This window comes from Brachyhypopomus gauderio, chromosome 16, assembly GCF_052324685.1.
Source record: "Brachyhypopomus gauderio isolate BG-103 chromosome 16, BGAUD_0.2, whole genome shotgun sequence".
Taxonomy (NCBI): domain Eukaryota; kingdom Metazoa; phylum Chordata; class Actinopteri; order Gymnotiformes; family Hypopomidae; genus Brachyhypopomus; species Brachyhypopomus gauderio.
The window spans coordinates 18,490,619-18,516,197 of record NC_135226.1 but is presented as its reverse complement, the minus strand read 5'-3'; the positions used below and the strand labels follow the sequence as shown (position 1 = coordinate 18,516,197).

The window sequence follows — 25,579 nt, the reverse complement described above, 5'->3', positions numbered from 1 at the left end:
TAGGTCAAATTTATGCAGACATTTAGAAAATTATAAATGTTTCACAAGCTTCCAAGCACAACTGTAATTGAGATTTATGTTAAACATTTTTAACTTTCACGTGGGATCCCACCACACTCTGGATGGAGTCATTGTTTTATGATTTGTTACTTTCTGACAAAATAGGGAGGGATTCAGTCATCATAATCCTCTCAATGTGACTTTAATTCCCTGGAGACTATGGTTATATCTGACAGTGAACTGTTCAGTACTGAGTGCAATACATTTTCTTCACAAGTTGTGCCAATTACCTGGATGTGGGCTTAAATGTTCAGTTCTCATTGTTGCTATATCGTATTGAGACAATTCTGTTGTAATCACATGTGCTTATGAATAAATTATTAATAAACTTCACATCGTGATTAATGCCTGACATTGTAAAAGTCAGAATCCGGTGGAATCAGATGTGTGCACAGGTGCGTTTGTTCAAGTTACCCCGTTAGGAAGGAAGGCGTTCTTCAGGGGTCGAGGAGATGTGTGTTTGTGAGTGTAAAGCTAGATGACATATCCTGCACCACTTCCTTGTGCATTATTCATGTCCGCAGTAGGACTGTGATGAACACGAGCGTGAGTCTGGGCATGTGTGAGCGTTCTAGACGAGGCGAGTGACGTAGCCCAACAGATTTATCTGCACACCAACCTATAGATCTGTAGTGGTGCAGATCTTGCTCTATAATGACCATCTGCAGGATTAATAACCAGACCCGTGTTGTGGACCATGCATGGTAACATTTATTCCACACATGCAGAAGTACACACTACAAATATGAAATAAAAAAAAACATGTTCAAAGCAAACCAAGGTACCAAAAACAATTTAAAGTAATTTGGGTTTATAGGTAGCACTTTCACATCTTCGTATTTGCATTGGCAGTGTCCCCCCTACAGTTAAATAATAAATATACATGTGATGTAAGGAAGAGAGCACTGTTTTTCCTGTTGCTCTCCAAACTAGTGCTTTGTGTAGCATCTCTACAGTCATACACATTCAGGGAACAGGCAAAAGAACAACATTCCCAAACCTGTAATCACCTTCTGTATGTGTTGTAGGTGCTAGCAGTCTATCTCATCAAGTTACAATAACCATCCCAAGATTCCAGTATATCAAGGACAGGAAAGTTAGATAGACCTGTTTTTCAGCCATTTTATGGAAAATATGGAGTTTGGTACTAATGATCATCCAGTTCACAAGGAGTGTAAGTGCTTTGAAATGAGTGAACATGGAGATAAAATACTTGATTGAATGGATCGAGCCATTGGCTAAAAACCACTCCGGAAACCCAACCACCATCCCAGACTAAGAGCTGAGCAGGAAATTAGAGCTGGAACTAGACCCATGGGTTTTTGTTCTTGTTTTCTTTGACTCCAACATTCTTTGGCATTAATGACAATGTTACCAATTGATCATACACTTGTATTTTTCATGTCTCCAATTTTAAGAAGTCACATAGAGGGAGTAAATACCGTCGAATGTGTCCTGTCAAAGTAACATCCCTTAAACACAAGCCTCATTTGTAAAATGGTGATTTCAAGTGAGAATAGAAAACAGGTGTACTGTCTGCTTACAGCATGCCTAAATATTTCCTTAAATGTTTGGATATATAGCATACAAGTTAGGAGACTGAAAGGAGTGGGTAGGCTGGCATTCTGCACTAGTGGGGTCGGTGATTAGCACTCTAGTTTCACGTACTGTTCTGAACTGAGGGGCCTTTCTGAAATGCTGCGGGCCCCTTCATGCCTCTAGACAGATGTCCATGCGTTAGCTGCTAGCTTAGAGTGGGGAGGGGAGCTGACATGCGCTTCACTACACCCAGACCGCTCCCGACACCGAAGCACAGAGATCAGTCTGACCGCGCCGGACGCCAACGGCTCCCGCCGTCGATCCCGAGCAGAAAGGCTACAGTGATTATAACGGGAGGTGGCGACGTTAGACTGTCCACAGTTAAGAAAGAAACATGCGGGTGGTCGTTTTTTTTTTTGTGTAAACAAAAGCTACAAAATAAAAAGGTTGAACAAAACCTCCTCCAGTTCAGAGTTGCTTCCATTCCCTTTGACGAAGTCAGTGAGTCTAGGAGGCAGCCGGCGCTGACGAGACAACTGTCCAACGGCTCTTCCTCCAGTTCATATCCGTGGCCTTATGTAAGCTTGGCATACAAATCTCCATATAAAATAGACATTGAGAGTTAAACTGTAAATATAGCTGTGCTGCATCTGTATACTTCTGAAATACAAGACTAGGAGTAATATAATAATATTAATATTATGATGCAGCTCATTATTCAACGTCCTTATCTCTGCATCCCGATGAAGATGTTCGTGGTGAGTCTTTTCCATCCTCTTCATCATCAGTCAGTTCCTCAGAGGATCACAATTTGTTCCACGTACACAATAGTCGTTGTTCTTTTTTTTTCTTCAATTCATCAAGCACACGTTAACGCAATGCATGCATGTCATTTCTCTGTAAATAGATCTTGCTTTTCTTTACACTCCCTTTAATTTTTTTTTTTGTTGTTTGTTTTTGTATAATTAAATTTAGAAGAAGGAGATTTTTGTTTGTAATTACACTGGAACTTTTTTTTTTTTCTTGTTTTCTCACTCAAGATGATTTTTCCTCTCCGTCTTCGTTCTTTCATTGGCCAGTTACTGTGGGAGAAAACAGACACTCAGCTTCATGGAAACACATTAATTGAGTCATTTTCAAATGCTACATTTTCCAACTACAACCACCAAACGTCCAGAGGTGGGCTAGTTCACAGCAACATGCTTCAATGAAAAACAGGACCTGTTGTTTTTTATCCCCACGAGCAAGGTTCTGTTACGAAGCGCATGAGGGCGTGTCCTACCTGTGACCACTGTGTACACCGTTATCATGAGAATGCCCAGGATGATGGAGACGATGCTGAGCAGACGGGCTAGCCGACCCAGCCGTCTGGCGCCGTCGATGTCCCCCTGCTGAAGGCTGTTTCTAGACTGAAAGAGAGAGACGGCGAGAGTTACAGTGGAAAACGCAGTGAATGTGTCTCGGTGGGACTAGAACCTGCTGGATCGTTCTGTCTTAATGCCAGAAAACTTTTTCTTCAAACTTTTTTTATTTTTATAAATAATTTTTATTACGGCAGCTAAACAACAAAGAACAGAAACCCTACACCTGAATGATGTGTGTGCACAATCGAGGGAGTTGAACGTATATGACAGGGTTGAGTGACTGTGAAAGCATTGTTTTGTATGTTTTATCTCTTCTAAATTGGAGTCTGTCTCCACAGTAGTTATGTTTTCCCCTGCATGAAGTAACTACAGCACTTTGAAAGTGTCATTTACTGCTGTACATCAATTTCACAATAAAACCATATCAGAACCAGGAGAGGAGACACTGATGGCTGGAATTGTGACCAAAAAGTCAGTGAAACTTGGACGGCGGCGGGTGCATCCAGTTCAGAATGGCCCTGAGGCTTGCTTTAGTCATGCGGAAACAGGTTGGGCTTCCTGATGACAATAAATGCTCATTAACTGGGGCCCTATGCCACTATTCCCCATTAGTCATTCACTGCACCCCTGGGGAGAGAACCTCCACCAGACTGCATTAAAGCAATCAATATCCAGTTCCAGATTGTGAAGAAAAAGCCTCTGATAGAGGCAGTGGCCAGCCTCACCCTACAGCGCTGTTCCCATATGTGCCATAACGTCACCCATGAGCTGAACACGCTCAGTAACACGCCATGACACCAAACCTGAGTCGCTGTCCATGGTGCTGAACAGCCCTTGACAGTGTTGCGGGACCACGAATTGGGACCACTTAATTGCAGAATCGTTGAAATCCTGTGAGTAATGCTTGATGTGGTTTAGTGGTGATGCTCGCACACTAATATTACTTTAAAGTAACGCACATTAACTTTTAAAGTAAGTTTAACCTTTTCAGTGTAATGAATTTGCTTTTTGTTTATTCGGTGTGCGCTTACGCTGTATCACTGCAGTGCAGTGCGTGTGGTTTAGAGCAGGGGTCACCACAGGGGAGGATAGCATTACCGTTCTAGTACCTGCTCTTGAGGAGAATCAGGAGCTCCCCCAGATAGTGTCACACCTCCCCTGTCCCAGAGGGAGTCTCAGGCTACACGCTGGCTGTAAGAGCGTGCTCACTACGCAGAGACTGCAGCACTGAAGCGTCTCTCTGGACCTGATCCTTTCCTTCCGGCTCATTCCGTTTTATTACCCGTATTAATACCAATAAAGTGCATTGTCATTATCGGACGGTGGTTGGGGAAAATGTGTTATCCTCGGCTACCTCGTTGAGCGCATTTCAAATACTGCAGAGTGGGTCCGAAATCTTAGCGGAGGTGAAATGTGTGGCTGCAGCAGACGGGGTTTATTGATTCCGATCGTCCAATCAGGGTAAAAAAGCTGTCTCAGTGCTTTGAATCAATGTGCTTCTGAAAAAAAAAAAGGTGCATAGTAAAATGACCCATCTGCCTCTAAGGTCTCTCTCTCCCCTCCTCTGCTCCCCTTGTTGAATATAATACAGTGCCAAGGCTACGTGAATGTTTCTGATTGGTTGCGTTGTGTGCCCTTAAGTCTTGGTGTCTGGTGCTTTCTGCTGCCGTTGCTATAAAGGCAGAGAGGAGCCTTGTAGGCATTGTGTGTGTGTGTGTGTGTGTGTTTCTGGGGGGGTTTTGTGTCCGTCTGTGGTGTGGCCATATTGATTTTGCGCATGGTCAGCCAGCAATATTTTCCTTTAAATTCTTACGTATCCCCATGGTGCCTTTGTCAAATAACGCAAAAGCATTTGTGCATGTCATTTGACAGGTTTGATAGCCAGCACTATCCCCCTTCTGCACACACACACACACACACACACACAGCCCCGCCCCTTTTGCCCCTCCTGCACACAACCCCTCTGTTCCCCTCCCCCCTTACTAGTGGCTTACAGAGTCTGTGAGGGTGCAGGAGTGAGTGGTTTCTCACAATGTCTTGATCCATTAATAATTGAGGGAACAGTCCTGTGTGAGGAAGGAGCACTGCTAAATTCTGAGTAACAGTGCACTGAAGCACAGGGACCAAAACACACCCGCCCACACACACACACACACACACACACACACACACACACACACACACACACCCGCCCACACACACACACACACACACACACACACACACACACACACACACACACACACACACACACCCCCGCCCACACACACACACACACACACACACACCCGCCCACACACACACACACACACCCGCCCACACACACACACACACACACACACACCCCCGCCCACACACACACACACCCGCCCACACACACACACCCGCCCACACACACACACCCGCCCACACACACACACACACACACACACACACACACACACCCGCCCACACACACACACACACACACACACACACACCCGCCCACACACACACACACACCCGCCCACACACACACACACACACACACACACACACACCCGCCCACACACACACACACACACACACACACACACACCCCCGCCCACACACACACACACACACACACACACACCCCCGCCCACACACACACACACACACCCGCCCACACACACACACACACACACACACACACCCCCGCCCACACACACACACACACACACACACACACACACCCCCGCCCACACACACACACACACACCCGCCCACACACACACACACACACACACACACACACCCGCCCACACACACACACACACACACACACACACACACACCCCCGCCCACACACACACACACACACACACACACACACACCCCCGCCCACACACACACACACACACACACACACACACACACCCCCGCCCACACACACACACACCCGCCCACACACACACACCCGCCCACACACACACACCCGCCCACACACACACAGTGGAATCTCCTTGTCCGAATGACTTTGATTCTCCCCTACTGTACATAAAGCTTTTGATGTCGGTGTGTGAGCAGCTGTGCTGGAAACATGACCTCACTGACAGTAAGCGTCCATAAAGCAAAATGCTTCAGTTAGTACAGCAGGAGCAAAGCAGATACTGTTTCAAAATGTGCAGCACACGCCTGTGTGAGCTGCTCGATAGGCATTAGCGTTTCCTGGGCTTTTCTTCGGCATGATAGCCGAGCTCTGGGAGAAAAGGGCACTCAAGGGGCCCGGGCGGGGGCGGAGCTGGGCAGGGCTGGGGGTGGGGCTAGGGGCGGGGCCAGGCATGGCGGGGCGGGCTGGGGGGGTGGCCTGCAGTCCCGACGCCTGTGTTTCAGCTGCAAATCTGCCGAGTATGCTGTATCAGCCTCATTGTGATGGCCCTCCCATTACGGCCGGTGTCGGCTTCGCCCAATAAAAGCCTTTTACTTCCTCCGCCATCTCCACTCCACAGTGATGGATTCCCTCCTCCATTTGTGAGCTGCAACTTGAAATCACGTCTTCCTCACCTCTGTTACTCACTGTGTCCCCCCCCCTCCCCAATTGATCTTGAGAGTCTCTGACAGTGCACTAACCCACTACACCTGGGTAATGGCTTGTCTGTTACAGATTGCTCTCTCTCTCCCTTCCTCCTTTTCTGTCTTTCTCTCACTCCCTCACTCCCTCGCTCTCTCCTCTCTAGCCGTTGAGCTGCACAGGTGTGTGCTGCAATCCAGGATCTCCTGGGGCTGGAGGAGATCCGCTATCAGCACGACGCCTGGATAACAGGTGCAATTTGCCGTCTGCACAGACGCTAAATTGACTTGTCTCGTGCTCTATTGAGTCAGACGAACACTTTGGACTCTATTCTGGCTCTTTTTCTTCCCCTGTAGGTGGACCTGCCACGCCAGGTCGGATCCAGCGGTGCGTTGAGCGTGTTCAGACACAGGCTGTCTGGACAGCTGTGGTCAGTGATGCAGGCACGTGTGCTGCACAGACTCGACCCTAATTCCACGTCTATATAACCAATCACTGGGGACCGTCCCGCGATTGCTGTATCTGTTTATGACCAAGTTTCCAGGAGATGGGCCAAGAAAGGTCTGAAATGTCCTAGCGGCTAGGGTAGTAGGCATCTTCCTCTTCCTGCTTAGGCGTCTGTCTTGTTATTGTGTCATTGAAAACTGGAGCAGATTCTAATTTTACTAACGTAATGGGTAATGGGAGTTTCCAATACACACACGATAGTGCTGATGAAGCAGTCTGAAATAAGCTGTCTACTCTGTTCTTCTGTGAGATCACTCCCCACTCTCACCGTGGACAGGGGGACAGCCGCACGTCCCAAAGAGGTTCTGGTCATTACTGTGCTATGAGGGGACTGTGTCATAACCCACTTTGCAGGAGTAATGTGTTTCTCTACATCACACCCTATTGAGTACAGCAAAAGAGAGAGTTGGGTCGGTCTTCTTGTTTTTGTAGCAATGGAAGAGAGTTTTAACCAAATGTTCCATTTTGCCAGCTGTGCGGCTGTTGGCGGGAGTCTTCAGAAATGCACTTGCCCGGTGCCAACTGCCTGGCCATGTAATTACCCAAATGGGGGGTGGGGGGGGGGGGGGGGGTTTCAGACAGACAGACAGAGAATGGATTTGCTTGCTCTGCAAAACAGTATCTGGGGTAGATCCAGTTGTATTCAATACATTTCTTTCAGACTAACGGGAGTCTAACGGCCCCATCTGAGAATGCGCACTTCAGGTAGTTATCATATTACCACGGAGGAAACCCTTACATCGACGGAACACCCTCGGTTTAATCATTTCTTATGAGACGATGGCGACCAATCAAGTCTTTTAGTGGAGCCACGCCCAGTATGCGCACTCTGCCTCCGCGAGCCTTTACAGCGCGAGGCGCACAACCATGAGTTATGAGTGCAGAACAAATAAACATAGCGGAAAAGTGTTTCATTTGATTTTAAACACTCTGGTGATTTGACGTAACAATGTTATCATTTAATTGGCTACGATTTCGGTCGTCTTAAAGCAAATCTGGCCAATGCGGACGACGAAATCCTGCTTGTGGGCTGTTTCATTATATTTCAAAAGTAATTCTGGTATTCTATGAAGCACCTTTGAGCTTCACGCCCAAAACATGCCACCTAAATTGTATAACAAATAATTATTTTTACGTTGCAGTTTGTTTCCTGCACGCGCTAGGGAATTCGCTTGGCGAGACGTCTGCGGCAGGTTTCGCTCCGAGCCAGAACCCCCTCCGTCCATAGATGTGCAGGGCTGTAAATCACTCGGTGCGCTGGGCCGTGCAACGCGCCTGCGCAGTAGCGCCTGCACTCATCAGTAAAGGCACATGGGCTCCGATATTCCCTTATATCTCTTTAACGACGGAAAGGAAAATATTCCTTTACTTTAATTTGCAGTATAAAAAAATGCAGCATTACGCACCCCTTCGTCCATTTATCCCACTGGCTGCCTCATCAAATATCACTCCAACCAACACGGCAACGCATGAGTAACCCAATACGCATATTGTCATATAATCGATTACTCACCATAACTGAATACACGAGTGCCACGATGCTGACCGGCCACACCAAGCAAAAGCAGGACAAAATGACAAGTAAGAGATAGTCTTTGGGCTTTGGTTCCTCTTGAACGGCATTGCCGGTCGATGAAGTGCGACTTAAACTGACCCGGGACGGCGAGAGTTGGGCCGATCCGAGTTGCCCCGCCGATCCGGACCGTAGCGGTACCCCGTGGCCGTTTTTGTCCCCATCTAGGACTTTGTCATTTCCAGTATTGACTGTGAAGGAAGTCGATGTCTTGATACCATTCCCACCAGCGGCGGGTTCGGTGATGGTGGCGCTGAGAAGTTTTTCGGTCTCCTGGGACTCGGCGGGTCGCGCGCTGACTTCCCCCAGGTTGCTGCGTTCTCCCAGATCAAACTCAGTATCTGTGTTTATTGCCATTCTTCAGATCCAAAGTGGGTATCTTTGAGAAACTCCCGTGTTGTATGAAGTAGTCTATTTCAAAGTAAAGTGACGGTGCTAAACTCCCATTATTTGCAGTTCAAGAATATTTTACAGCCGCTGTCTCTCACCTATTTTGTCTAATTCCCTGCCAAACTAACCCTTCTAATGAAAATGTCTCTAAGCATCAACTAGATGCTCTAAATTGCGTTAAAATAACAAAGAATCAGTTACACCCATTAGAAACTGGAGATAAAAGAAACTCGATACTTTTGGATTTTGAGATGGTCATTCTTCTTTCTTAAATTTGCTTCAGTTCCGTAGTTGTATGCAATCCACCAGGTTCTGTTTCAGGACGTTCACCCGCTCTCCCCATAGAACTAAACCAGAGAAGCGCAAATCATTCACTGAACGTGTAGGATTCGCGGTGTCTTCGCCACACGCTCTGAAGTGGGTTCAGAGAAACAAAAAAAGTCACTTTTTGCGTTTACAAATCCAAACACAGAGCGGAACTGCACCGAGCCGTGCTTTGGTTGTGTTATTCTGCCGCACCGGAGCGACTGCTTCATCTGATCAGTGGCAGGATCGTTCAGTGCGGTGTTCCTCCCATCAGCATCAGCACCCGTGTGATGGGGCGTCTCGAGCGTGCTGCTCCGCGCGGGCTCCCTGCGCGGGCTCCCTGCGCGCGCTGCACTTTCACTTCTCGCGCGCTCTCATGGGACGCTGCGACATCACCGTGCATCAGAGCAGGGTTTCTGTGTGGCACTGCAGCGAGCGTGACATTATGTTTGTCATTAAAATATTAATCTTAACGAGGAGAGTAACTTGGGGGGGGTGTCGGGGAGTTATATGATCCCCACGTTCTTAAAATGAAAGAGGAACTTTATATAGTTTCTGTAGACTATAGTTAAAAAATTAAATTAAATTAAATTTTATTTTATTTCTCTTACACTGGTATTAAAAATATATATTCTGCTCTGCTTCCAGAGTTCAATATTCCTTGTGACAAAGAAAGTTTGGAAGAATTGACCCATTATTCACCTACTAACCACAAATGAAGAAAACCAACTGTTATTTAACGGTCATATGATTCCTTGGTCTGGGATGCGAAAATGAAGGAGGCTGTGAGTAAACTGGACTGAGCAATAAATACAAAACATGCACCAAGCTTGTACTAATGGAAGGTTTATAGGGTTTTTTTCTTTTCAAAGATTTTTTTTGCAAGCTAAAATATCTTTTGTATTCACACCAGATTTCAGAGGCTTTTGGTAGGACTTTCCTTTTATCCAGAAACAAGTATCCAGTCCTGACACGCCCCTGCTCCAACAAAGATGACTACAGTAAAACACTTGATAAACTCATTAGCTGAATTAGCTCATTTGTACTATAGCAGACCAACCACTGAACTGAGCACTGTTTCGCTTTGCTTAGGATATACTGCAGTAACACTACAGCCGTGGTGACATTTGGGTCCACAGAACATCTAGCCTTACTAGCATCTGTGATATCATCTATATATGATGGCAGTGTTCATGGTGACAACTAAGGCTGAATAAATAAAAATAAAATTAAATTCTTATTGTTACTAATCAGTTTCTTAGTTAGTCTAGAATGAAGACATTCATGTTTTTTTCAGGCACAGACTCCTCCACGTTCTCTGTGTCGAATTAACTTCCCTCTCTGATTTCACATTGTGCTTCATTGTACTTGTACAGATTTCACTTGTATCAATAGAACTTATAACAATGGCAGCAGTTGGATAGTTGGCTAGCGGCCCAGCTACTCCCAATAAGCTCTATTCCTTGACACCACTATGACCTATGACCTTCTCACACACTCTCCTGTGACTCTCCTCACACAAAACACACCCTGCTTTCCCTTCCTTGCACCATTTTCCTTTTCTCCTCAAACATCTCAACCCTTCAAATACCTTTTCCTCAGCCGCTAATGAAGTAGAGCTTCTGTGATTTCAACTGGTCAACTGGTTTGGGTTGTTCTCTGATCTCCTAGAGAGAACAGACTGCAGATAAATGGGCCTGCAGCACTGCAACTGAACAGGAACCTAAAGAACTTTTAGAATTGTGGATTCTTGTCCTGGATCGTCAGATGGAGGTCAGTAAAATTATATTTTATTCTACATTGTGTTCGACCTCCTGACTGGCATGTTTTTTTGTAAATTGTTCAGGTTGTTTCCTGTTGAAAAGAATTTGTTTCCAAACCATAAATAGGATGCCTCGATCTTCTTTCAAACCATTTTCATGCTGGGAAGAATCCACCTCTCTCTGTATTGTAAGGTGGGATCTCACAATGGATGGAGCTCATTCTTATTTGTGATCCATAAATAGAAAGTCTCAGGTATTCTGGGTAGGAGAATGTTTCAACCCTGCCTGTGCTCTTTGTTCTCTGAAACGAGGGGAAGTCTTGTAAAACATAATCTCAGGATACAAAACACCTAATCTCAGGATACAAAACACCTAATCTCAGGATACAAAACACCTAATGCAAGGACACAAGTGGTTAGCCCTGGAGTGGGATATATTTACAAAGCCATGGAATATAAATGCACAGAAACAAAACCATCCAGTGGCTAGATCCCCAACAAACACACCCCATTTATCCTCAGTGCTCTCAGAAAACACAAGCCATTTGTATTCAGAACTGCCCACAGTTCACAATGACACAGCTATGCACAGAATAAATAAACTGCAGTTTTCTGGATGACACTGGGCCACCTTTTCCTTTCTTAACCCCTAGAACACTATTAGTAACACCATCACTAACGTTGGGTATATTTTACCTGGTATAAAATTCCAGATAAAATATACAACACTGTACGACAAGTTTTGAAACCCTTCTTTAATTGTACAACATACATCATCACTAAAACATTTAAAACGGTATCATGGATGACCCTATAAAAAAACAGAAACATTATTGTAAAATCGGGGAACCCTTAACAGGTAATGTCCTAACAAATGAAATAATGCTGCTGGGAACTTGGTGTTTGGTCCCCCTATTCCTGGGACATGTGAGCCCTGTCTGGTAAAAGTCCTGTCACTAACACCATGTAAACTCCACCCATAAAATATGTTACCCTCTATCACTAACGCTGGGTGAAAATTAGTGACATCAATTAGAAGCACACAAAGTCCCATGCAACTCAGACAGCAGCAACACGATGAAAATCACATGACAAAAATTGTATGGGTGAAAATCACCTGGCGTTGGCGTTCTAGGGTTAATGGGACACAGTCTCTGTACCAATTAACACCAAATAGTTCAGTGAGTTAGCAGGGTGCTACAGACCTAATATCTGCATATCATTTGCATTCGTGTTCCCAGTATACATTTTCAGCATTGATAAGTGATTATTCCTAACTCACCATTAGACAAGTGTGTCTGGTCCCACATTAAACATGCAGGGTCAGGTAGGCCACAACCACTCTCACTTGAAACGTCAGCTGGTATTGCCAGCATCCTCTGTTGGCACGAGGGGTTGTGACACCCACTGTGTGTCCTTATAACACCCCAGTTAATCCAGTTTGCTAAGCGGAGGGGAGGGGGTGGTAATTTGCATAAGTGACACAAGTAATCTAGGGTTAGGGTTTAGGGTTTAGGGTTAGGAACACGACTATCCATCAACAATCCACGCACACGTCATGCATGATTTAGCATCCACTGGCATGGAGCATGCTTCACGTGCTTTTGTTGACGGCTCATGCTCCACACTGGGTGATGGTGTGTATGTAGCTACGCTTCCAGATGTAAATACTCACTGCCTTTCTCCTCAGCCCAAGCAGCCAAACTGGTTGCTCTGATTCGTGCATATACTCAAGGACGACATTCAAGGACAATCCTGTCACTATTTACACAAATAGTCCATATGCGTTTGGCGTTGTATACGACTTTGGATGAATCTGGTCACAAACAGGGCTTAAGTCGGTAGACGGTAAGACCACATCATGTTAAACTCTCATTGCAGACTTACTGCAGGCATGTTTGCTTCTCAGTCATTTAGCAATCGACACGATAAAGGGACATGAGACTCCAACTGTGAGCGACGAACAAGCAGGTAAGTATCTCGCTGACTCAGCAGGAGCTCCTAAAGAGGGCTCAGTCTGTCCTTATCCGTCTGAGAATAGCTGCACCTGCTCGTTGTTTTCACATGAGCTCAGTGAGACTTTCACTGAGCTAGTTGTGCTACAGCCGTCCGCATCAGGTGAAGATGAGGCATTCTGGGACACAGCACTGTTGAAAGGGCACAGAAGAGTTGATCAGATGCCCACAAGGACGGTTTGCCCCGTCAATCCTGTCTCCCTTTGTCTTGTGCATATAGGGTGTCTCTCATTGCGCCGGGTGGAGAGTTTAGAGAATTTTGTTTTGTCAAAGGAAATCATTCTGACACATGAAATTGCTTCAATTAACAGTTACACCTTCACATCAAAGTGACAGTAGCTATTGATTAGTTCCACATTCCTGATCACGCTCGATCCTCAGGTACTGTAGAGGACACTAATCACACGCTAAAGAGCAGACTGAGCATAACAGCTCAAGAAGCAGGTCGACTTCTCAGCTGTCCCCTGTGAAATACACAAAACTCCCAGCGCAGCCACAAAAATGTCTCCATTTGAAGTTTTGATGGGTGGGTAAAGAGCTATGCTACCAATGCTAGCTGTAGAACTAGTGTAGTTTGGGCAAGAAGGACGTAAACATGGATCTAAACGTATCTCCAATGGAAGAGTTTAATGAAACAAAAAAAATAACATACGCATAAAACCATAAGTACAATATAAAGCCCTCGTAACACCAATTACTGACAACAGGACATGCGAGCACAAATGTTCCTCAAGTGTGACTCAACACATGGCGTATGGACGTGGCATCAAACCAAAAATATACAACACGTGGGACCCAGCAGCAACACGCAAACAACAGGTCGTGTGGACGCCACCGCCACACAGTGGAAGTCTGGAAGTGTCTTATTGCAAGACTACATGTAATGATACAGATATGTAAGCTGGTTGTTACAAAGACTGCTACAGTCAATCAATTTGCAATTCGCAAAAATATACTATGACAGTCTACTATGCGTCATATATATATATATATATATATATATATATATATATATATATATATATATATATATATATATATATATATATATATATGTATTGAGTCATCAATAATCAGGTTTTAATTTCTACTCTGCACACTACCGCATTTTATTTGAACTATTACAACAGATTACACAGAGTACACAGCTGAATTGTGGGATACGTCTTGTCCGTGCTCAGTTGAGGACCAGGGTCACATCATTGACAGGAGACTCTGGTTCAGATCTTAGTGGTTGTGGTGTTGCTTTTTCCTCATTCGTTTGAGCCCAAGTTATTTACTCTGAGATCACCGGAGCTGGAGCTGTTTGTGTCGGACTTTCTTCTTCAGTACTTTCTTCTTCAGTACTTTCTTCTTCAGTACTTTCTTCTTCAGTACTTTCTTCTTCAGTAGTTTCTTCTTTAGTACTTTCTTCTTCAGTACTTTCTTCTTCAGTAGTTTCTTCTTCAGTAGTTTCTTCTTTAGTACTTTCTTCTTCAGTAGTTTCTTGCTCTGGATATGTTGGCTCTGAATTTTCTTGTTGCAGAATTTCTTGATCTGCACTTTGTTGCTGTGGAGTTTCTTGTTCTGTAATTTCTTGTTCTGGGTACGTTTGCTTTGGATTACTTTGTTCTGCAGTTTCTTTCTCTTGATGTTTCTGCTCTGGAGATACGAGCTCTGCAGCTGCTTGTTCGAGACATTCTGTGTTCATATTATCTGTCATGGTTTGTCCAGGGTTTTTTTGCTCACCTGGAGTTGTGAACATGCCCTTATATTTCAGTCTGTCCTCCTCTTTCTTCTCCTCCATTCTCATGGTTAGCACTGCCAGATCCTTATTGACTACCTTCTTCATACCTGGGTCCAGGTCCAGCACCCTCTGAAAGTCCGCTCTGGCCTCGGCCTCGTCCCACACCTCCATGTGGGCTTTTCCCCGCAGGTAGAAGGCCTTCATCACTCCTACACAGCATTCACCATTTTGTACTGGAGTGCATAATGTGTCTCAAAACATCTGGAGTCTAACTGCTATTCTGTACACACATTAAAAAGTGACTTTTGCTGTTACATAATACTTGCATAGTACAGATGATATCTTGTTAATTTGTATGGTGTTCTGTGCTCAGACTAGGACTAAAATTCACCTGGATGCTGGTTGATGATGTCAGACGTGTGCTCGATGACCTCATAGTATTCCCCCATGCGCAGTAGACACTGACAGTAGTTAAGCGTGAGAGTGTTTGCCATCTTCTCCATTTTCAACCATGGAGCCTCCCAGGCCTTTTCCTGAGGGAACACACACACACACACACACACACACACACACATACAAACAAAGATATCCAAATACAAGGGCTGGAGTCAATAAAACGTGCCAGTGTCTTCTGGATAGAATTTACTAGCTCTAAAACAATATATTCAAAACAAGGCTCGACATTCCTTGACTGCAGGGCCAAAGATTCTTAGAAGCAATATTTTCACCTCCTTCGGGTCACACGCGGGTTCTGGCCGGCGTACCTTTGACTGCACGTTCTTGATGCACAGGATGCCTTCCTTGTACTTGCGTGTGGCCTCCTGGAAGCGGCCCTGTTTGTAGAGCCTGTTGCCCTGGGCGTGGCACACAGGGACGGCTCTCAGCCTCTCTGCGTCGCTCAAGGCCCACGACTCCCTCTCGTACTCGCTGGGCTGCTGCACCTACACGCCACACACAGTCAGGCAACGCTGAATAAGCCTCGAGCAGTCTCAACAGGGCCGGGGGGTGAGAGAGGGGGGGGGAGGTGCCCGGTTTGCTGCACATGCAGGGAATCTTGCTCTCTGGACTTTAGACTGAAAATAACTCCATAGCTCAGCCTAGTGGCCATTCATGTGAAGTGTCAATATTGTTGTTATTATTTTGCTCTTATAATTCCAGTTCCTTCTCCCATTAATGCAAATATGAAGCTTCTGCATTACACACCATTGGCGCTACAAGACACGTTTGCTTAATATTAAGTTAAACATAGTGTGTGTGTGACAGACTGTTTGTTGTGGAGGGAAATGCGTGTCAGCGCACTCGGACCTTCAGAAGCTCCAGGATGAAGATGAGAGGCTGGGGTTCCTTCTGAAGCTCATCCAGGTCCTCGTAGCCCAGGCTGTGATAGGCGAACATGTTGGCCAGGCCACAGGTGTGGACGTGCCAGTCCACCGGGTCCTTCCCTTCGGCTATACGCCGCAGACTCTTGGCCACCATGGGGTACAGGCCGGTGTGCTGCGCAGAAGCGGACGCGGGCCACCGTTAGACACGCCTCACGGTGACACCCTCCTTCAGAGGTTCAGAGCACTGTTCTCAGAGGAACTGAGATATTCACACAGCGCATGCTGCCAGAATTGCTGAATTGTTGTGGAAACCGCAAACGAATGATCGATGATAAGACTCCCTGTTGCTAAGAGAGGTGGTGTGTATCAGGACACGCAGGTTCGGTGTGCAGCAGGACCGAACTGTTGTTACACGGAGGTGGAGCGACTTCACTTTAATCCGCCTTTAGTCACCCAAGCTGTCAGCCTGGCTAACCCTCAAACGGCCCCCCCGCCGGTGCTGAATAATGCTGACATTAGCTGTTTAAGCTCACGTCCTGGCTTATGGCTAAGAGAAGCTGATTGGAGTGGTAGCTGCCCTCTGTTACCATAGCACCGGGACTGCAAATGCACACAGGTTAATGTGTTTGCTTTTCACTTTAATTCAATGCAGAGTGCAGAAAGAACAGCACCATAATGAATATGTGCAAGAAGAGAATGACAAAGAGCCTTTCGCCAGACAGGGAGCACGCTGACCAATCTGTTTGTGCAGGGTCTTCGAGTCTGCAGCAGGTTGTTGTGGACGTTAGTTAGCCAGCTGGTGTTTTGTTCCTAGAAGTGTTTGCCAAAGGTCAGCCTGGTGGTACCGGTGCTGTCCACCTGTGACCTTCGGACTCACTGTGGTCGCAGATGTTCTGCTTCTACACAGCGCCGCTCGTACGGACCGGGTGAGTCCAAAAGAGCGGGCCGGGCCAAAGGGTACTCACGATGATGTCGCACCAGAACTCGGCCACCTCGCCGACACGCATGGACCTCAGCAGGGTCTCCCACACGTCCAGCTTGAACATGTTCCCGATCACCAGCTCCATGGGCACGCCCACCTGCCGGCTGTCATCCAGCACCGTGCGCTCGTCGTTGCAGAGCGCGGTGCGGAAGTGGAAGGTCACCTGTGTGACACGGGAGAGGCAGAAGACTCGAGCCACCGCCTCCGTGCACGTCAGTCAGTATCTTGAAACTCGGAAAGTCGCTGGCGGTGTAAGACGCACGAGATGCTTCATGCGTACTAGACCGTCAGCGCATAATCGCAGGTCACCTTATTCTAACATCACAGGCCACGAAGGGCTTAATAATAAGCTAGCTGGTGAGTTAAAATAGATGTGTTAAATCAGACCACTTAGCACACCGTGAAGGACTGTAGCCCTTGAGGGCTGGAGTCTGACACTCCAGATGTAGCGTAGGTTTGTATTGCAAAGGGGGAAAAAACTGTTAAATGAACATTGTCGGTGTTAAACTAGTCTAAGGTACACTGTCCTCAATTTAGCAGTGCTAATTTTACCATGCAGAATAAACTTGTTTTTGATTCAGTTCACGTGTTGGCAAATTTAGGAGTTCACTATATTTATTTCCCCGGTTCCAACTTATAACTTAATAATGAAAATAAGCTAAGGGTTGTCATTTGTCTTCTGGATGTTGTATACATAGTTGGATGTATTCTGTAGCAAAATATGGATATCAAGTCAATATGGGCAATCATGGGAATTGTCCACCCATATGAACGCAAGGCCATACCTTTGATCCTGTGACGAATTTGGGAATGTCGTTTGTTCCTCCATGCAAGATCGTTTTTTTGACTCCTTCTACGCCAAGCAATAGGCTGTCTTCCATATCGACTGTTAATATGTATGTGTTTGTCAGGCTAAGAAAGATGGTAGACGCAGCAGGCAAGATTGATGTGCTGTTGACGGTTACAGCTTGCGTCTTATAAGACGGGGATAACAAGATTAGAGCAGACAGACCCGCCCTGTCATCCACAGAAGGGATTTCCTCCGCACTTTTAACCCCTGTCTGCGTCTCCCCAGAAACGTCTGGAACGTGTTTGCGCGTGCTCGTCCCACTCCGCCGTTAATTGTTCGCGTAAAGACCCCTGCACGAGAGCGCGCGTGCACTCGTCGACCCCGCCGCGCACACGTGGCCGACATCTGGAGCGCGTGCTGTGCGCTCGCGGCGCCGTACGAGCGCTCCCGCAGAGAAAAGCGCTACAAACAACACATCTGCTTTACGGTTTCCTGGTATCATCTCCGGATCACCGAGTACGACCGCGACAATTAGATCAGTGCAGTTACACTAACTGGGCTTTGACGCCGTGTACAAACCGGCGACACAACCGTGGAGCAATTTTACTGCTTTTTTCAGACGTATAACACAGAGGAATACATTTTGAACAGGAAAAAGACTCCGCTGTGTGTGATGGGGGGGGGGGGGGGGGGGGGGGAGCAGATGATACTTCCCTTGAAAAAAGGCCTAAACGCTTACTAAGATTACAAAGTACGCTAAAAATGATTGAAATCATGTGGCCATTGGAATTGCACAACCGTTAGCAATGAGAACTTGGATCTGGGCCAACCAACATTTACAGCAGCATGTATCGCCCTCTAGTGGCGCTAGTTTTCAAAATGTTCCAAACGTAAGAACATGATAAAGTAACGTATGATGTATGTGACTGACCCAGAGACCGGTCTCTAGACTGACCAGTTTGCATCTTGCCCAGTTTCATGCACAAATAAGACATTTAAAGAGGAGGCACGGTGTAAATATACATAGGAAACACTACACCTTGACTCGTGAGCTACCTAGATTGCTGTGTTAGAATTTGCTTTTAAAATGCTGTTTTATTGCCTAATTAATTTTGCATTTTAAGATTTTGTTTCAATCTCCTTTCCATGCCTTTGTGCAAGCGTGAAATACGCTTTTTGTTCATGTATATTTGAGATCAAATTCGCTAGTCTGCTTCTAAAAGCCAACTTTTGTTTCCGTCATCATAATGTTGCCATGGGTACGGCAGTAAAAAAGTTTATTTGATATAACTTGTTTGACAGAAGACCTAATATGTCTGCTGGATTTCAATAATGTATAATAACCAACAGAGGACAAATGAATCGCTCTATTCATTCTAGGCTGGGGGATTCGCGTGCGGTAAGGTCCTCGGGCTGGTACTTAAAAGAGCCTTTCATCATCAGAAAGATTGAGACGCGCTGCTAAAACAGCAGGCGTGGTTTTGCGATACGAGAGTCAGACACGTTTCCCCACCAATCCACGGAGATATTTAACGGTCTTTAGTGGTGAAGGTGCTCGCGGCTCCAGGAATGGAGCGCGCGCGGCTGCAACAGCGCGCGGCGGCTAGCGGGTCCACGCTCTTGTGCTTCGCCTGCGTGTCTGAGTCTCGGGCCAGTGGGACACTCCACACGTCATAAACGTAAAAGGACGCAAACAATGCAGGAAGTCAGATCTGGTGTCGGAGTGACTCATGGAGACTGCGTCAGCGCACACGCGTAAGCAGAGCTACGTGACTCCCGTGCGCGTGTATGGGCGTGTGCGCGCGCGCGTGTGCTATCTGCTCGTGTCTTTATAAGAGAGAGAGACAAGTTTTCGAGGAACATCGTTCAGATGATGTAACGGAGCTCCAACTAATGATGATGATAATAATAACGCCTCGCGATGTGTTTGTGGAACGTGGCTGTTGTTGGGCTCTCATTCATAAAGTAATGAAACTACAGGAACACACAGGTGCTGCAAGGATGTGGTGTTGAAACTGAGCTGTGGTGACATGTTCCTGTGGTGTGTGTGTGTGTGTGTGTGAGAGAGAGAGAGAGCAAGCACAGACTCTAGGTATCCATTTCCAAACTGTTCTGCTGGTTGTCTTGTGAATTGTATGTTTTTCTATTGTTTTGTGTTCCACCATCACATCTCATTCCAGCACGCTATACAGAGGAGAAACTATCAAACCTGACTTGACTTGAATTTCCTCTGTGCTGTGAGGACATCCATCAATGTGCTGACCCAACACCACAAGGTTCTAGATGACATGTCCTGTAGGGCAGGTGAGTCTGTAGGGCTGGTTCAGCCTGCCACAAGGTTCTGCCCTCTGCAGTCACACAGCAGGACAGGGGCACTCAGCCAAGCCCAGTCAGCCTGGGTGGCCCGGACGGGACAGAGGAGGCTTTCAAACACTCACGATCAGGCTGGACACACACCGTCCCCTCCCACCCCACCTGTCCAGCGCATGAGCAGTCTGTAGTGCATAGCCCACCTATCACAGCTCTCCCCTTAATCAGGCTACACACGGATTGTGTGTGTGTGTGTGTGTGTGTGTGTGTGTGTGTGTGTGTGTGTGTGAGCAGTGTGGAGCTGGTGGGGCTGGGTGGAGATGGGTGGAGCTAATGAGGCATAAACTACAACCTCCTCTGAGTAAAATGTCTGACACAGGATTAGTCGTGATCATAAAAGGGTTATGTGGTGTGTGGCCATAACTGACCTCAGACCAGCTCTCTGTAAACATAGTAAGACCTAGTACGTGTAGTCCCAGAGCTCCTGGGTCATGTGGAGAAGAAACTCGGGGCAGATGTGTCCAGCCCAGTTTTTCTCAAGCGCTACAGGACCACCAGCAGGCAGGAAGCTGACATGCGGAGCGCCTGTCAAACAGCACAGCGCTGCACCGCGGGGCGCATGGCCAGGGGGTCCGGGGGGCCCTCGCCTTCAGCAGGGGACACAGCGTCTGGAACAGGCTGCTCAGGTGGCCTTTGGCCAGAGCTCTCCCTGCTGGAGCCCCGTGTTCCAGCTCTCCTCTGACCTTTAGTTACGTACCACTCCACATAGCAGGCAGTACAAAGGGCACACGCACACACACACACAGAAACACGCACACACACACATGCACATGCGCCTGCTGACACAGCCACCTTCACAGTCACATGGTCCGGGCTATTGTATAAGCTTTGTCACCTGGGGGAGACGTCTGGGGTAGCGGTGGGATCAGACAGGCCAGACCAGAGTCCTGATCACTGTTTAACCTTCCCTGGACTTTGGTGAGCTGCACTGAAAGCTGCATCGAGCGCTTTAGCACTGGAAGTCTGGCAAACAACAAACGCTAAGCCTGCCATTATTTAGCATGACACCATGATGGGAGACTGATACAGATGCAGCCCCTCTCAGACCCCGAGGCCTAAAGCCCACACTTCACATGGAACCTGGCTGCCAGGAATTCTTACCTGGCAACAGCGACTAGCTTATTTACAAAAAAGTCTCCAGGATTGTGTTGGACAGTTGGAAGGAATCATTGTAACCATAAAAAAATACCAAATACAAATGTACGGCAAATAGAAAATACAGTAAACCGAAAAGATACAAATTAATCATCCATACATAAAAGGACTAAATGAGCAACTGTGTACTCAAACCCAAGTATTCCTGCTGATCTGATTCTGGACGTTGTATTGCAGCACACGGTTCTTTCCAGTTCTGAAGTACAGGGTGTGCTCACTTTACATGTGCAGTGCTGCTGACCTGGTGTCTGAGTTCTGTCAATCATCAGCCGGCAAAACACACATACCCCATCTCCACCCCGCACATACCCCATCTCCACCCCGCACATACCCCATCTCCACCCCGCACATACCCCCTCTCCACCTCACACATACCCCATCTCCACCCCACACATACCCCCTCTCCACCTCACACATACCCCATCTCCACCCCACACATACCCCATCTCCACCTCACACATACCCCATCTCCACCCCACACATACCCCCTCTCCACCCCACACATACCCCATCTCCACCCCACACATACCCCCTCTCCACCTCACACATACCCCATCTCCACCCCACACATACCCCATCTCCACCTCACACATACCCCATCTCCACCCCACACATACCCCCTCTCCACCCCACACATACCCCCTCTCCACCCCACACATACCCCATCTCCACCTCACACATACCCCATCTCCACCCCACACATACCCCCTCTCCACCTCACACATACCCCATCTCCACCCCACACATACCCCCTCTCCACCTCACACATACCCCATCTCCACCCCACACATACCCCATCTCCACCTCACACATACCCCATCTCCACCCCGCACTTACCCCATCTCCACCCCACACATACCCCATCTCCACCCCGCACATACCCCATCTCCACCCCGCACATACCCCATCTCCACCCCGCACATACCCCATCTCCACCCCGCACATACCCCATCTCCACCCCACACTTACCCCATCTCCACCCCACACATACCCCATCTCCACCTCACACATACCCCATCTCCACCCCACACATACCCCATCATGAGTCGCATGTGTTGGAGACCAACACTGTGTGGGTGGTGTGTCCCCAGACCCTCTGAGGCTGACGGAGAAGGACACGTCATGGAGGGAGTTTCCAGAGGCAGCCACACATCACAGAGCTTACGGAGAGCACACAGGTCCACCTGAAGGGCCCTCGCAGGGATTAGGTTTAGGGTTAGGGTTAGGTTTAGGGTTAGGCTGTGGAATAACACGCCATATTGAGATGATGGGTGTATCTGTGTATTTGAGAATGTGGGACACAGTCCTTTCATCCAACCTTCAACGCGACACCGGCGTGAAGTCCAAGCGGCTATGTTTAGATATCACGAACATGTGATATGATGATGTCATGCTGCCATCAACTCTCTTATGACAGCAGTGTGAGGGATGTGGCAATGACCACATGATGCAGGGAGCTGAGCTTGACCTGAAACGAACCCCCCCCCCCCCCCCCCCCCCCACACACACACCTCCCACACTGCTGGAATTTCAGGTGCATCTTGGGTCTTTGCCAAAATTAGAGGACAGCTTCTTCCAAGAATTCATAGCTGTTGCTCCGATTCCCGCTGTGCCTTCCTGAGCGGGTTGACATCCCACCCCCCCTCTTCCTGTTCCTGCCTCCTCTGCGTGAGTGGGTAAGGGACTCGGCTGCACCGACACTGCGGCTGTGAGCGTGCTCTGTGCTGCTCCGCTCAGGGAGAGGCGGAACCCCGGCACGCCCCACTCCGCATCTCCACGAGCAGCGTGGTCCCCAGAGGCGCTCGCCGACCGCCCAGAACCACCATGCTCATCCTCCTCGTCCATCAAATTGGGTCAATTAAATGAGCGATGTAGGGGACTTGACTGCATCCCCGTGTCCGGGCCCCAGGGGGGTTTAACCTGTTATTTTTTGAAGCGGGGACTGAATTTCCTCAACTAGGGGAACGTGCAACAACTCTGGTAGTTTCCCTGCAGCCGGATGGTGGGTGATGTGGAAGACAGGCCACTCCCACATGGAAGAGAATGCGTCAGGGTTTACTTCAGGACAGCGGCGAAGCTCTCTGTGGGTGCCCCCCAGTGGTGGGAGGGGAGAACACCGCCATTCCTCGCTTAAAGCTAGCTTGGTCACCATGGACACGAAATACATAATCAAGAACAGCTCCTGATAGCAGCTGCACACCCGACGTACGATAACCTCTGGACAAGGGAGCGTAGCGCCGCAAGCAAACGTTGCGAAACGCGGTCCTGGAGAGCATCGTGAAAACGTGAACATCAGCTGTTCACGTGTGCAGAAGACAAACTATGAGCAAGCATGTAGCCTTGCGTTACATGTTTACAAACATTTGCGAGGCCGCACAAACATGGCGGCTGTCATGCTGACAGATGTCTGTATTCAGAAGAGGAGGTGTTGTCAGGTTACACTGCTCACTCGTCTACTCAAGCCAACAATACCTGGAAAAGTGCAGAAGGCTAATTTTATCTCCATTTAGTAACGTTAGCCTCTACCTTATAACACTGTGGCACCTGTTGGCACCAGACTTTACCATGACAGACTGGAAAGGATCTAAACGTGGCCACCACAATGAGACAGATACAGTAGCTAATTAGCCTGTCCTTGTGAGGAAGTCTTTGAAAGCATATTTTGATATGTCTAAGTGAACAGTTTGAAGTGAACCGAGTGAGCTGTATTTGAGTCAGAGTGAACTGAGAATCAGTGTGAGCTGTATTCAAGACGGAATGAGTTGCATTCGAGTCGGAATGAGCTGTGAGCCACACTGTGCTCTCGGAGAGACCGGGACTGAGCTTCGGAGGCCTGCAGTGGCTCGGAGACGGGCGTGTGCCCTTTTAACGAGACCGTCTGGCTCGTATGTTTCACTACTCAGATGTTCCATGGAAGTACATAACCTGTCTTTGGCGATGGAAGACACTCTCTTGTCCCAATATCGCTGGCAGGACCGGGGGGGTGTGGTTAGTTGGGGGGGGGGGGTCACATTCATGGAGAAACACATTCACTTCCAGCCTCACCCCGCCTTCCTACACCAGCTTTTCCCTGCCTCTCTGGCCCTTAAATGCTCCTACTTCTCACCTTTTCTCATAATTTCTCACCTTTTCTCATCGTGTCCCACCTTGCAAGAACAACCCCTCGTCTGTCTCTTCGCCATACAAGCTTTGGCTCAAACAGGAAGCTGGTTAGTGATTCAGACATGGCGACGATGTTGGGTAGCCAGTGAGTCACCAGCTTGCCTGCAAACATCCACACGCGGGATTTTCCAGCAGTAATTCTAATGAATCGGCCAGACTGAGGGAGAGTGTCAATATAGCTCTGGATCCTGAGTGCAGCCCTGGTGGATATGGACTGCTTCCTTTAGCCCAGGACTCAAATGGACTGAATCTGAAGCAGAGACAGGCCCAAACAAGACCAGATTTTCACTAGCACACACCACAGTATGGACTGTAATTTGTTGCATTGCATTTAGAAAGCAATAAACTATAGTCTGGATAATAGGGTTGCATGATTTGCAGCTACTATTCAACATGAAAGTTAAAGTAACAGAGTGAAGTGTGCAACACATCTGCTTTCATCTGCAAATAGGTGGTTTGAATCAAAGCCCAGAGGTGTTGAGAAGTGACATGGCCTAGCCCACCTACACGGTCTGTGTGTGTGTGTGTGTGTGTGAAAGAGAGAGAGAGAGAGAGACAGAGACAGAGAGAATAGATGCGAGTCATAGTGTTAGTGCCTGCCCCATGGTTCCCGTGCAGGGTGTTCCTCTCAGTTCCTCTCCCAACGCAGCCTGATCCAAATTGATCTGGCATCGATAGAAAGTCTCCACGAGAAGCTTCCTGCATCACTTGTAGCTCCTCCCAGCAGGCAGGTCTCCTCAGCAACAAGTAGAGGGTCCAATCGGCAGCCTCCAGCCGTAAACGGAAGGCTGCGTCCTGCACCAATACGCACATCCGCTCAGGTGAGAGAGAGAAGCGTGATCACAGCCCGTGCTCCACTGAGCACAAGCTGGCGAGAACGCCAGCACCACCCTTGGGTGGGGTTGGCGGGGTTAGGCAGGATCTAACGGCTCGGGAACAGTTTTGCTACACGGACGCTTTTGTCAAGTGCAATGATCTCCTAGTGGTCTGGAACTCAAAGCATTTTGGGTAAGCAGCCCTGACC

General features: G+C 47.7%; 2 protein-coding genes across 3 annotated transcripts; both read right to left on the bottom strand.

Annotated features, from left to right (window-relative positions):
• Nucleotides 1-766: 766 nt before the first annotated feature.
• On the bottom strand, nt 767-9,625 carry trarg1a (trafficking regulator of GLUT4 (SLC2A4) 1a). Its single transcript, XM_076977015.1, has 3 exons — nt 8,516-9,625; nt 2,882-3,008; nt 767-2,681 (listed from the first exon to the last, which is right to left on the bottom strand). Exons 1-3 carry the CDS (start codon nt 8,930-8,932, stop codon nt 2,668-2,670), a joined length of 558 nt encoding a protein of 185 aa, XP_076833130.1. The 5' UTR covers nt 8,933-9,625; the 3' UTR covers nt 767-2,667.
• Nucleotides 9,626-14,121: 4,496 nt separating this feature from the next.
• aipl1 (aryl hydrocarbon receptor interacting protein-like 1) lies at nt 14,122-18,189 on the bottom strand. Of its 2 annotated transcripts, none has more exons than XM_076977013.1 (6): nt 17,864-18,189; nt 17,062-17,241; nt 16,080-16,268; nt 15,539-15,715; nt 15,166-15,307; nt 14,122-14,983 (listed from the first exon to the last, which is right to left on the bottom strand). In XM_076977013.1, the coding sequence occupies exons 1-6, from the start codon at nt 17,957-17,959 to the stop codon at nt 14,325-14,327; spliced, it is 1,443 nt and encodes a 480-aa protein (XP_076833128.1). In that variant the 5' UTR covers nt 17,960-18,189; the 3' UTR covers nt 14,122-14,324. The 2 variants fall into 2 exon arrangements, with proteins under 2 accessions (XP_076833128.1, XP_076833129.1); XM_076977014.1 differs by having other exon boundaries at nt 14,922-15,054; nt 17,864-18,098.
• Between the last annotated feature and the right edge of the window lie 7,390 nt (nt 18,190-25,579).

Bases quoted from the DNA above. Each gene is read 5' to 3' on its own strand.
- trarg1a (XM_076977015.1), bottom strand. From the start codon at position 8,932: ATGGCAATAAACACAGATACTGAGTTTGATCTGGGAGAACGCAGCAAC. The intron at 3,009-8,515 runs GTGAGTAATCGA...TCTCTCTTTCAG, and splicing joins CACTCGTGTATTCAGTTATG to TCTAGAAACAGCCTTCAGCA.
- aipl1 (XM_076977013.1), bottom strand. From the start codon at position 17,959: ATGGAAGACAGCCTATTGCTTGGCGTAGAAGGAGTCAAAAAAACGATC. The intron at 16,269-17,061 runs GTGAGTACCCTT...GCTTCTGCGCAG, and splicing joins AGTTCTGGTGCGACATCATC to CACACCGGCCTGTACCCCAT. The intron at 15,716-16,079 runs GTCCGAGTGCGC...TGTGGCGTGTAG, and splicing joins TCATCCTGGAGCTTCTGAAG to GTGCAGCAGCCCAGCGAGTA.